Consider the following 13,967-nt stretch of genomic DNA (forward strand, 5'->3'; position numbering starts at 1 on the left):
GTCCCTTCAGATTCCCAAGGTAGCTTAAGTTGGACATTAGGAAGAATTTCTTCACAGAAAAGGGGATGAGACATTGGAATGAGCTGCCCAGGGAGGTGATGGAGTCACTGTTCCTGTTTAAGGAAAGGCTGGATGTGGCACTTGGTGCCATGGTCTGGTTGCCATGGTGGTGTTCAGTGATCGATTCGACTTAATGATGTCAGAGGTCTTTCCCAGCCTAATTGATTCTGTGACCTCAGAGAAGATGTAAGACACCTCGTTAATGGTTTAGGACATGAGCAAGTATTCAAACAGATCTTAATGTGATTTGTGAAGTATCCTCTCTCTTTTTGTTGAAGGACAAATTTATTAACCATTCCTAGGGAGACCTAAGCATAGTGACCCCTACTCATACTTACTTCTCCAATGCTTTGAGGTGGAGTATTTGAGCTGCAGGAAGCAGATTTGCTCCTGTGTCACTGGGGTAGTGAAGCAGGGAGCAATGTCTCAACTCCTCTGTACTCTCAGATTGATTATCTGTCCTGTGGCCAGAGAACCCCAGAGGATTACCCCATATTATCCCTACACCTTGTGTGTAGGATATTAGTTTTGGATGTAGGACTGGTCTCCATGTAACAGTGCATACGTTTGTGCCATTCCTTTAGAGAGATGGACCTATTATTGCTTCCGCCTAACTTGGGAATCCATGGGAGACATAAAAAACCCTCCCTTTTCAAAATGGACTGGGAGCACTAAGTACTGAAACTTTCTTATGTCCTGCAGAATTTCTACATTGTGCTGGCAGATTGTCTAAATAACTGACAAAGCTTACTTAAAACATCCCTCAAGAAAAATGTCCACTGTCCAGTGACATCACCTAGGGCTCTCATAAAAGAGAAATGCTTCTTGATGACACTTGGGGCTGGAAGTTTCTCATAAACCATCAGTCACACAGTTTATGTCCATACCACAGCAAAATGGATTTTCCAGAAATGTTCCCATGGGGCAGGAGGTGAAGAAGGTGGTTCTGTGGGTGGTATCTTCACTGCCTCCTTCTTATCCGTAGCCTTCTGCACTGATGTGCAAACTGTAAACCTCAGACTCAGCCTCCATGACCTCAGGGTTGTTAAAGAGTTTCTGGCATTTTCTTGGCGTGGAAGGAATTTTACATGCCATGATTTAATCACATTTTTAGGACAGATTGTTACTTTTCATCTCCTTAGGTTTCCTTTGCAGACAGAGACACCTCTTTCTTTCTTCAAGTGCAAAGAACACATGTAAATAGCTGTTTTGTGCATTCACTGTTCTTTGAAATTCACAGAGCTCTTCCTGAGCCATTTGATGGAGTGTTTCATGTAATGTTCTGTTTTTCTAATCATCGATATAATACTTGTGCAAATTTATTAAAAATAATGTTCAAAACATAAGCACATTGCAGAATATATTGTGAATTATTTTGATGCAATGTGGGTGTGCAATGCTGCTATTTGCAAAATTTCATCTTAGCCCTCTGTATGAAAATGAGGACTGAATATATACAGCATATCTACCTAGTAAATACATGAAATATTTTGCAAAGAAATTACCACCTGACTCAATATGCCAGCCTGGACTTTTAAACTAGTTGAATCTCACATTTTATTTATTTATTTATTTATTTATTTATTTGTTTGTTTATTTATTTATTTATTTATTTATTTATTTATTTATTTTTAGAGCAAACCTCCTTCTTCTCCCCGAAACAGGTGGTTGTGTCATGGGGTCTTTTCTGAAGTTTCCTTTACTTGTTTCCTTGGTAGCATATTCCATATGTTTACTATCACCTTTTTTGTCCTTTAGTAGCCTAGAGCACTTTCCTCACCGAAAGCTTCATGGTTATCTTTCCAGGAAATATCATTGTTCAAAAAAAGTTTCATAGGAGCAAATAAAACACGTTTCCAGAACAGTGCTGCCAAATAGCAAAATAAAAAAAATGTTCATTGTTTTTGATGACAAAGATATTAAAAGAATAAAAAACTGTGTTGTTTAAAAACAACCAACTCTTTAATAGTACTGCAGGAGAATATTTAATTCAATGGAATGTAGTTTTCCAGTAAGCCCATCTTAGCTTGAAATGACAGGTTGAATTAATTTTTTTTCTTTTCTGTTTTTCATCTATATTTTGTACTCCTGCCATTGCTTGCTACTATTTATATTTTAAGTTGAGGGTCTTTTTTTCAGCAGTTTCTAAAATTTTACAAAAGAAGACAGATGTCATGTTGGAAACTCAAAGCCCCAAATCAGGCTATAAATCACAAGACCCCATACATACATATGCCATATAAAACCCCACTGTACAGTTCTTTAGCACTTCCTGTGTCGACTTTCCTCCTCTTCCCTCACCTTCCCCCTCACAGCAGGTAGAACTGAAGGGTCTTACCTGGCTTCTTTACTTTGCAGACTCAGAACAGAGCACTGGGTCAGACACAGAGGTGCTGGCGGAAAGGACATCCTGCTCATTTGGCTCCCATTCTGACCTTACATCTGGTGGCTCAGGCCCTCAGCCTCCTCCACCTTCATCCATGGAAGAGATCCAGGTAGAGCTGCAGTGTGCGGACCTCTGGAAAAGATTTCATGACATTGGGACAGAGATGATCATCACGAAAGCAGGCAGGTAAGACATCTCTGGCTTTCTGTCTAGTTAAAAAAGAAAGCATAACAAAAAAAACACCCCAATTTTTATTTCTTTTTTTTTTTTAAGAAAGAAACTTTTTTTCCTTCTTGGTAATCCAAAGGGATAAATATGCATTAAAAATTGAACGGCTGTCTGAGGTTCTCAGCTGTATCTCCTATTAGCTTTCTTAAGACAAAGTTGTTTCATGTGACTGTTTGAATAAATGGCTCCAAAGGAGAACCGGCATCTGCAGGAAACCATTGAGGATAGTTGTTCCTGTGAACAAATAAATCAGGAAACAATCATTGTACTGTTGGCTGTACTGAATTTAAGATGAGCTATGAATTTGAGGGTGAGCCATTTAAGTTTCCTTTCAAGTTTCCATAGCACTTCATGAGCTTATAGATTTCATCTCAAATGTAGTGAAATTCAAACTCACCTTTGCACCAAAAGAATGTCTTCCTGAAGCTCTAAACAGGTGCAGTGTTAACAACTTCTAGTATAAAAACTGTGCAAGCCTAATGTTCTCCTTTGCTATTGCAGTGATACCACGACAGCTGAGGCTAGAAAGAGCCACCACTTAGCCAGATTTTTTAAAAAGGAAAACTTCACCATGACAGGTTAGCCAAAGGGAAGATCTTCACTGCTACTATTTAAAAATGGCTAGGAGTTGCCAAAACAGTTGGCAAACGGTTGCCAGAACACAGCCAAGAGGTAGTTGTACATTTCTAGATGTCCCAAACTAGGATTTTTAGGCACGTTTGCATTTGCAGGCCTTTTCTTACCTCCACATAATTGAGGTTTTAATTCCGATTGATGCAGAGAAGGAGGGCGTCAGCACCACGGACAGAGCCCTCCAAGGCGAGCAAACACCGGGAGTGACCCGGGAGCTGTCCCGGCAGTGCCGCAGAGATGCAGCAGGGAAATTTTACCCAGGTTTTAGGGAAAACCAACGGTGCTCTGTTGTTTACTGTGTTGTTTCATATCTGTGCTCCTAAAATTTGCCAGAACAGCTCGACTTGTTGTTTTACATTCTTGTGAAGTGAGAGCTATTGCTCTCCCAAATAATTCAAGGAAAGTTACATTAGACAAATAGCCCAGATGATCCCTAAAAAGATTACCAGAACCAGAGTAGCTCCCGGTTTCAGATTTCAGTGTCAAAGGATGCATTTTTCATCTCTACAGAGTGGGCTGCTGGTTTTGACCTTCTGCCTCAAATGGAAGAGGCAAAGTAACAGGAATGATACCACTTGCTATTGTGCAACACCTCTTCTCTGGCGACGTTAAAGCAGACACAGAGAAAATTATTATTATCCTCTTTTCATAGGTGGTGACATTGAGACCTAAACAGATTAAGTGATCTGTTCAGCATTATTAAATATGGCACTCAAAGAACCAAATTCCTTCTTTCTGGGTTTATTGTCCTGGTGCCTGGACCATGCTGCTTCAGAAACTTAAACGAATACATTACATAAACCTGTTAGATTAGCTATAATGAATTCTCTAATGATACATGGAGTAGATAGACCTAAAAGCAACTCAAATATCTCTATGCTCACCAGTTCAAATGAAAATGGCCAGAACTTAGTGGTATGAAGAGGATCTTGGCAGCTCACATATTTCCAAATAAAATAGCTGATCCTTCTGACATCTTACAAGCTCCAGTGTGGATAATTCTTTCACTTACAGAAGACTATGTATCACAACAGAGTCATAGCTTCCCATACAAATCATATCTTCATTGTAATCAGAAACAGTGAAATGCTTGTAATTATTTGAGTACTCATGGCCAACTGTCACATTATTGCCCACAGAAAATTGATGTAACTACTAAATAGATGTAGGTTTTTCTGCTTGATGAAGTTCTTCTCCAGAAGTGATGTGAACAGTATTGGAGGGCTGCTGTTTTTTATTTTTCTGTTGACTAAATTTGTAGGTTAAGCATTGCAAAGCAGAACAAAGAGCTGGGCAGTTTCTTTAGGTAATACACCTGTTTATTAAGGACGGTCCTTACAGGTGTGATAGAATTTCCAAATTAAGTGGTTAAATAGTTCAACAGGTTAAACAGTTTCCTCTCAGAGAAGATGTGTCTATGATGGGTGAGAGCTGGGTCTAGCAGTCCTGATTCTCCATATGAGATGCATGATATATGATGCATTCTAGAGGTTAGATTTTATTATTTCTGGGATAAATACAGAACTGATTATTACCTGAAGATTTCCTACTACTCATTCAAATTGTTAGAGACAGACAGTGTAATTTGCATCTTCTTCCTTTCCCACAGAAAATTTTGCTCTTGTTGCTTTGTCTTTGGAAATCTTGAGTCCCAAAAGGCCTTCTTGTTTTGAAAGCCATTATAATTACAGTCTCAGTTGCCTATAACTACAGCTGCTCCTTAATTTTCTATGACCTGTAAAGAACTTCCTGGTTCCTGCCTGTCCCCACAATGTCTCTCTGCTCTTGCTGTGTAATGCTAATTTCTAACCTACGCTCTCATTTCAAACATATTTCTGGGGCTATATCCTGCCTATGTTAGGCACACTGCACTTTTTGACTTTCAGACTCCTACTCTCACTCACTTCTAATTCTGCTTTGTTGTTTTTCTTTTCTTGATGCTGTATTTATAGATGTCTTCTTTTTTTGTCTGTTTCCATTAACTTACTCCAGTCCTCTTATAACTCTTCCTTTTCCTTTCCATCAAAACACTGTAATTTAGATTTTAATCAGATGCTTATAAAAAAACTTCTTTGTTCCTTGTGTAAAAGATGCAAATGGCTGTCAGCTGCAGTCATTCAAATCTGCAATTTACCTTTATCTTCTTTTTGTTTGAAAGGCAACCTTGGACTCTGTACAAAATAAAATAAGTTTGTCTTCAGCCCCAGGTCATGCTGATTTGACAACTAGTCCTAAAATAATTTTTTAACTCTTTTTCTCTACTCTCCTTTATTAACAGTGATCACACTGGCAGCATCAGTGGAGGAATTTGAAACCTTTCCCACATCCCTACAATCCCATTCTAATGTCCATGATCACCAGAGCTGTAGGGATAAGAGTTCATTAATTGATGCATAGAAGTGTTGCCCCAAGTGGGAAAAAATGTGCACTTATTCCTGGGGAATACACCACAGGGAGTGCTTGGAATCCTCCTCTGGAAGGGAACAGCTGTCTACTGTTTATAGAGGTGGTTTTATGAGTGCTGCCATGCATAGCAGCACATCCAAGAGGTATTGTGCTGAGAACACAGGTTCTACCTGTAACAGAGCCTGGTTAATCTCATCTCAACAATGGGGAAATGATCTCATCTGTCATATCACAGTTATTGAATCTGTGCTGCAGGATGGCTCAAACCAAAATGCTGATGGCCAGGATCAGTATTAAGACTGGAAAAAGCCATCAGTGAGTGAAACAGGTGACCTTGTCCTCTCCTGACTTCTCTGTGCCTCCTGATAGGTTAAAGTGGTACTTTGCCTTCAGCTTCTTTGTCTCTCTGAAATCATAAGTCTGAGTTGTTTGTAGCATGTACTCGGTGCTGTTGACATGACCAAGCGTTAGTTTTTCTTTCCAGTGGAAAGAAGGGTTCTCCTCAGTTAGAGAGGGCAGCAGAGATTTTGTAATCAAGCTCTGTTGATGCTGAAGGGGCCCATGGAGAGGACTTCTTAGAGCAAGGGCTGGCAAGCCACAGCTACCAAACTGAATTTTAGAGTTTCTGACCCCATGGGCCAGATAAACTTGCTCCAGCTTTCAGAAGAATGTTCCCTTTGGGAGCAAAGAGAAGATCTTTTGGTCTCCCTCTCCTTCATAAACAATAAATCCATTTGCTACCAAGCCCTGCCCTCAGCTTTTCCTCTCAAAACACACATCTCTACATGTTCCCATACTGCAGAGGGAAACAGAAGGGCATTCGTCCATTGCTTTTCCTTACCTTTCCTTGCCTTGCCTTGCTTTCCTTTCCTGTGCCTCCTTACACATTTGTTTCTCTAAAGAAATATACATTTGGCATCACTCTTAAATGCAAGAAAATATGAGATATGAATTAAAAAGGATAACTTCAGGTTGCCTGTTAACTCACACACATTGTGAACACTGTGCACACTTAATCTGCAGATCTAAATCAGATTATTTTGCAGAGTTTCTCAATTGGATTATTTTTATGCCTTGGAAATGACCTTTTTTTTTTTTTTTGGGTTTTTTTTTTTTTTTTTTTGTTTGTTTTTGTTACAGTTGAAGAGTACATCTTTTCATTTTAAGCTTTGCATTTATTAGATGTCACCCTTACGCAAGTCTGCTCTTATCTAAGTTCCTAACTTAAGGGAAAGAAACTGAAGTTTTATTCTATTGGGAAAAAAATCCAGTTTGGGGATATACCTGTGATCGTCCTCTTTTGACCAGTTTTCACAAAATAAAATTAAACTATATTTTAAAGGAAAATCTTAACTACCAGCACCACTAAAAAATATACTGCTAGCTGCCACAACCCAACAACTTCTTTTTTTTGTTGAAAGTTCCCAAACACGGTTCTTAATATGAGTACACTCCTGTGCTGGCAAATACTATTTTAATCAAGTTATAGATATTTTTATTTATCATTCATTTTCTTCACATTCAGTGTTCATAAACTTCGATCTCATTATGGAGAAAAGCAGCAATTGAGTAGACTGAGGCACATAGTTGTTACTAAAATGCTTTTATAAACGCTCCTAAGTGGTTCTAAAGCAGTTGTAATAACTTATTTCATATCACATCATATTTCCCCTGAAAGGGTACTGTGTGTAAGTTCACAGTCTAAGTTTAGGAAGACTGTTTTCCTGCTGAGTGGTAAAGCTAACACATAAATAACCTGATCATCTCAAACTGCTGCTGATATAAAACCTCCTCCTAAAATATATCAGATGTCATCACATGTTCCCTACGAAAACAGACAGCCTTCATGTCCGTAGCTGTTGGCTATGAAGCTAATGCCTTCCCAGATGAAAGATTCTTGACTGTTTATTAATACAGCCATATCCAAATGGCCTGAATTCCTTCCAAACCTTTGAGCCTCTTGTTTTCTGTAAGGTTGGTGCCTCTGGGCAATCAAGATCCAGCCAAGAGGAAATGTAGAGTACATGGACTTTACCAGGATTATACACGAGCACATCACTAAGTCTCCGCTGTTAGCCTCTGCCTTTTTCATTTCCCTCTTTCCACACAGCAGTGCTACTGGAGACCTGCTGTGATAGTTCCAGGCCACTTCTTTATGGCAAAGGACCCTAAGTTACTTTTACACCCACAGAAAAACAGTAATAATTTCCAAAACTTTAAAAGTACACTTAAACCTTAGAGAAAGTAGTGAGATCAGCTGAGCTCTCTCCAGTCATTTTAGAGATTAGCCTCTAAGCCTGCTGAATGGTCTGTGGTAATCTTTTACAAGGTATTTCATAAACAAACAACCCCACAGGCTATACTGCAACTTTACACGGGGCTGCAGATTTGGAGAGAGCTTCTTGGGACACACAGTGCATTTAATTTTCCCAACTTGTGGGAAAGACTTAGACCCAAAGAGACTTTGATTTAATGCTGGGTTTCTCATCAACCCTCTGAAACATGACCTACTTCTTTAGCTGCTCCCAAGCCACCTCTCTCTAATTAAAGAGAGCTGGACTGTAAAATGCCACATCCTGTACCCATTTGGCTTGGCAGATTTAATGAGCCATTGTGGCAGAAACAAGGTAAAGCCCTCAAGCCACTGAAGACTAATCCATTATTCCTTCCCCACCTCCCCTCCAGTCATTCTACCAGCAAACTCACACCATCAGTTGCACAAATTGCTGTCCTTGAAGGGTTTCTGCAGACGATTTTTCTGACAGTTTTATGTCTCTCATAACTCGGGTTAGCTGTTCTGTGGCAGCTGTGGGGTGGTGCTCTCCCCACCCCCACGATAAATATGCCCTTTTCCAAAGCAGATGCAGTTACTAATAGGTCAGATCTTATCATCTCAGTGTGGCCTGAAATGAAAGAGCTGTGCAAAGGTTGAGCATCAACCTCCTCCTTCCCACCCTCCTCTGCAAGTGGCTGTATGTGGCTTGGCTGGGAAAGAATGAAATAGATTCTCACTATCACATCCCTGTTGTGCAAGGTTTGAGAGACACGTTTGGAGTTGTTGACACGACCTTTCCTGTTTTCTTCCTCCTCCAGGCTGTGTTAACTAGCAATACTGTGAGAAATAGAAATGTTGAAAGGAGAACTAAAACTTTTTCTCTGACATTTCACTACTTCTCACTAAATAGAAGGGAAGGTGTCATGACGCTTTGTAGGGATGGCTCCTAGAAACATTTCTTGTACGCTTTCCTACTATTTTGGCATTGTGATTTTAAATTGCCCTTTAATATCTTCCCTCCATCCACATACTTCCATCCTGCAAGGATATGTGTACTTATCAGAGAAGCAGAATATGATTTTGTATAAGCATCCAGCACTTTGGGGTTTTCTCCTACCAAAACTCTGTATTTTCTAGGCAGAAGTCATTCAGTTGAGTAACACCATCCCATAGGACCTCAGCTTAAGTTTTTCTCTGGTAAAGGCTGAGAAGCCACTCAGGTAGAGCTCAGGTCTGAGTTAACAGTCAGTGAAACAATGCAAGATTTCTTTCAGTGCCTCTGCTCTGATTTCAGTGTTACTCAATTCCTTCTGCACCTCATTCAGTTCAGCTCCTCAGAGTTTATGAAGGTGTAAAAATACCACATTAGTTGCAAATATAATGTAGCATAAGTAATTCCCTCAGCATGCTCTTTGAGGGAGGTGTAGAATAGAAATTGGTCTACTGGCCACCATAAAATTTTTAAGAAGAAGAAATTGTGCCATAGCCACACTAACACTAACACTAACATGCTTCAAGGTTAAAATTGTTCTGATCTGTTCTCTTCTGAAATAATTCCCTAGCTACAAACTCTTCCACAAGAGTGACTGTGTTTAGCAGAGCTTAAGTTGTGCTCGGACAAGAAGAAAAAGGCTGGGAATTGTTTCTTGTTGGTGTAGAGTTCCATACCTTGTCTATCAGGAGAAAATGCTTCAGGTAGATCTGAATCATATGGCATACAAAAGACAACACCTCTCAAAAACTTTTCACAAAACATTACCAGGACTTCAAGGAAACCATGACAATAATGCCAGTGTTTCTCTTTGAAATTTGAAATACATTCCTAATAAGCAGATTATTTTTCTTAAATAACTATAAACATGAGAGTGAGAGGATCTTTCAGGATGATGTATTTGGTTTAAATGTTACCTCAGTACTGTCAAACGCTTTACTGAAATGTAATATTAAAAAAAAAAAAAAAAAAAAAAAAAAGACTAAAGTGATCCTGCATTTAATGGAATATGAGAGAATTACAGGTAGATGGCCAGTGGGAAAAACACAAGGTTAAAGGCACACTGCCCATCCTAGAAATGCCTTAGAGAGAACTATTTGTGTGAAGCACAGCAGAACTGTCTGTGAGTATTTTATCATTACTTACAGGTTGTTATCCTGTTACCCCATTTTCTAAGTGGGAAAGAATTGAAGATTCAAACCATTGCCAGCACAGTCTTTTCTACCCACACCAAGCCCAGAGGAGTCATGCCAAGGACTGGGCTGTGTAAAGTAGCCTGCTTCTTGTGCCAGAGAGAGGTACAAGGAGCCTCAGTTTCCTTATTCACCATTTTCTTCCTTATTTCTGCTCTTATTTTCCTAGGAGAATGTTTCCAGCCATGAGGGTGAAAATTACAGGCTTGGATCCCCACCAGCAGTATTACATTGCCATGGACATTGTCCCTGTGGATAACAAGAGATACAGGTAAGCTTTTCAGGGGCAGAGGTCGGAATCTGGTAAGAGCTCACTGTCAGACAGCTTAGGAAAAACACCTACCATTAAACACCATTGCAAAGGTGTGCTGGAGGAGACCCTGCTGATTTGCACCAACATAGTTGATTTGACCAGAATCTTTAGACACAAATCCAGAGTTTTAATACAGTCCCTTTCAATTTTGGAATGAAATCTTTCTCTTTTCAAGTAGCAGTTTTTAATTGAGGAGATCTCTGTCATGCATTTCCCGAATGACTTGATTAGCAATGACTGTCCAAGGGAACTGATAACTGGAGTTATCAATAAGGGGGTCTGCAGCCCCTAAAACTTCTTCTGCAAGAAAGGAATGAGCAAGGAGAAGCTGAATTAAGCCAGGCCCCTCAAGTCTGGCCTGAACTGGATTTCTGTTTCAAGACAGCTCACTGTCCAGCACAGCAGCCTCAGTGAATATTGGTCCCTGACCAACAGTATGGAGTCACTGAGAAAGTTTCCACTGCTGAGCTAAAGACAGGAAGAAGAGATTTCTCTGATATTAATGGGCTTCTGATGTTAAAAAATACTCTGGAAAACTCATGATCCTCTGCATCCCAGACTGATGTGATTTATGTGTTCTTATTAAAAGACCCCTGAGAGCAACTCTTTTCTCCAGATAGTATGGACTGAACCACATTTCAAGGGTTCAGAATTGAACCTCTGCTTCAAATGCTAAATACTTAATTTTTGCTCCCAATTTGTACAGAGTTTGATCAGGAAAATGCTTTACCTGGGAAGCAGCAAGATAGTGTTTGATACTCAGCTGGATGTTTTTCCTCTTTTGAAGAGTGTGGTTCCAATAACACTAACATTGAAAATACATTTATTTAGTTATCCTTTGTTTCTGTCCTTGTTAGCTTGTGCAGCCACATAGAGCAAACTAGCAGGAAAGGAAAAGACTCATCTTTTTTTCTTATTTTTTTCCTATTTCTTGTGAAAATACAGGAAATGAGTCACTGATTGTAGGTAAAAACTGGAACATCTTAGCAGAGCTGAGTAGAGATGCAGTGAGGGGGAGCACAGGACAAAACTCAGAGGTGTCAGTGGAACGGTTTGTGAAATGTCTCAGAGGGAAGGAGCTGCAGGGCAGGGAAAAACAGGGTCTAGGCAGAGCTGTGGTAGAGAAATTTATGGCATATATAGGATGGCTAGATCAGGAACACAAAAGATTACAAAAGACCAGAAACACAAAAATATTTTTCCTCTAATCACAATGTATGTAATACTATATGGAATTTCCTGTTTTGCAACATTTCAAACCAGAAATTCTGTTTTATCAATTGTTTTACTGGTATCCATTGGATATTGCCCTTTCTGGATGAAGCCACATGTGTTTTCCAAAGTCTGGTATGAGATAAAATGCAGATTTCCAGAAATTGCAGGGTATTTATTAATATTTTCAGAGAAGACTTTGTTTACCCATATTTTCCAGCCTCTTACTCTGGCTCAGAGAGGGTTAAGGAGTTGAGAAGGCACATGTGGCAGAGTTTTACAGGGAAAATAACTGCAAGGTGGTTTTAATAAGGAATCAAGTCTGAACAAGTGGCTCAGGGGTAATCTGGCTTTCATTTAGAAGGTAGGAGGTTGCAATAAAGCACATTCTCCCGCGACTGCAAATGAGAGCTTGGGGTGCACGAGGGTGGCAGGGGAGGGGGAGCCCTGGACTTGTTGCTGCAGTGAGTGAGTAACAATCTCCCTTAGCCACCTACCCTTCCTCTTCCAGGTATGTGTATCACAGCTCCAAGTGGATGGTGGCTGGCAATGCTGACTCCCCAGTGCCCCCGAGGGTTTACATCCACCCTGACTCCCTGGCTTCTGGAGACACCTGGATGAGGCAGGTGGTCAGTTTTGACAAGCTCAAGCTGACCAACAACGAGCTTGATGATCAAGGCCATGTAAGTTAGAAGTTAATCCTGGTGCCTGTTGTCCTAGCCCTGCTCCTCTCAGACTTGAAAGAGTGTTGCTGCTGCTTTGATGCTCCTGTGTCCCATTGGGCACACATGTCTGTGGCTGCTTCCAGATTTATGGAGCTTTTTTTGCTATTCCAGTGCTTTTCCTCAAAATGTTGCTGATAAAGCACCTTTCTCTTTGCTCACAGCACAAACTTTGTCTCATACATGATTGTAAGAAAAGGATCATTTTCTCCATATTGGCTCTTCCTCCATCCCTGCTTTCTTGTACATCTGGATGTTGTGTAAAATAATTTTTGGGAAAAAAAGTCCTTTTCCTTTTGTTTTCCCTTCAGATAATCTTACATTCAATGCACAAGTATCAGCCTCGTGTGCATGTCATCCGCAAGGATTTCAGCAGTGATCTTTCTCCTACAAAGCCAGTTCCTTCAGGAGATGGGGTGAAAACCTTCAACTTCCCTGAGACTGTTTTCACCACAGTGACAGCCTACCAAAATCAGCAGGTAAATCCTTCATGCCTCTTTTATGTTGTGCGTTCATAAAAATATCAGCGTGCTCTTTGTGACTGAGACACTAACTTCTCTGAGAAACATAGAAAAGTTACACTTTACAGGCTGGAAAGGAAAATGATTGCTCTGGGGTCTTGTGTAGACATGAAGTATCTAGCCAGGAAACCACCTTGAAGATAAGATGGCTGTAGTTTTTACTGTAAAATAAGTAACTAAGATCAACTGTAAAGAGGTATGCTGTGTTCAATTTTCCTTGTTACAACATGGTACAAAACTGGAGTATTCTGTCCTCACTATAATTTTAAGGCAGTACAGCTATTCCACATCAGTTATCTCAGAGACAAAGCAGTTGGGTTTTTTATACCAGTGAAGGAAGATGTTTGAATAAGCCAAATCCTATCAGTTTGTTGACAAAATAAGCCTTTGAATGCATGTATTGCATATAAACTGAAATTCTCATGCATGAATGTCCTGAGAAATAGAAGTCAGGTAAGGAGTCAACTTATGCACCTGAAATTTAGGAAAGTAAACTTCCAGCTCTGCAAGGAGGTGGTCAACAGGATCTTCTGGGAGCCTGCCATTAGGAACAAGGCATGGAACAGAGCTGGCAGATCTTTAAGGAAGTCTTCCCTATGGGCCAACAGCCAGAAATCAGACAAGGATGTCAAGAGACCAGCATGGCTGAGTAGGGACCTGCTCAGCAAACCAGAAGGAAGGAAACAAATGCACAGGCAGTGGAGACAAAGACAGCTAACCTGTGCAGGGATTGGGTGAAGAAGGCCATGACAAAGCTGGAAGTAGACCTGGTGAGGGATGCAAAGAATAACAAGAAGGGCTTCTACAGACAGGTTAACTAGGAAAGGAAGGTTGAAGAAGGTGTACTTCCCCATGATAAACAACACTGGAAAATGGTAACAACTGACAAGGCTGAGATACTTAACAACTCTTTGTCTTAGTCTTCAAATGAATGAGTCATCTCTTCTCATACCTCTTCAGAGGATGGACAGCAGGATGGGGACTGGGTAAGCAAAATGCTTCCCACTGTAAGTAAGGATCAGAAGAG

At 40.2% G+C, this 13,967-nt stretch overlaps 1 protein-coding gene across 1 annotated transcript in view; it reads left to right on the forward strand.

Annotated features, from left to right (window-relative positions):
* TBX15 (T-box transcription factor 15) overlaps positions 1-13,967 on the forward strand; it is an 89,377-nt gene that overhangs the window by 51,557 nt on the left and 23,853 nt on the right. Inside the window, exons 2-5 of the mRNA XM_063394271.1 lie at positions 2,419-2,632; positions 10,342-10,443; positions 12,209-12,380; positions 12,731-12,898. Of these exons, the coding sequence (XP_063250341.1) occupies positions 2,419-2,632; positions 10,342-10,443; positions 12,209-12,380; positions 12,731-12,898 (656 nt within the window). The remainder of the gene's footprint in view (positions 1-2,418; positions 2,633-10,341; positions 10,444-12,208; positions 12,381-12,730; positions 12,899-13,967) is intronic.

Source organism: Prinia subflava, chromosome 3 (genome assembly GCF_021018805.1).
Source record: "Prinia subflava isolate CZ2003 ecotype Zambia chromosome 3, Cam_Psub_1.2, whole genome shotgun sequence".
Classification (NCBI taxonomy): domain Eukaryota; kingdom Metazoa; phylum Chordata; class Aves; order Passeriformes; family Cisticolidae; genus Prinia; species Prinia subflava.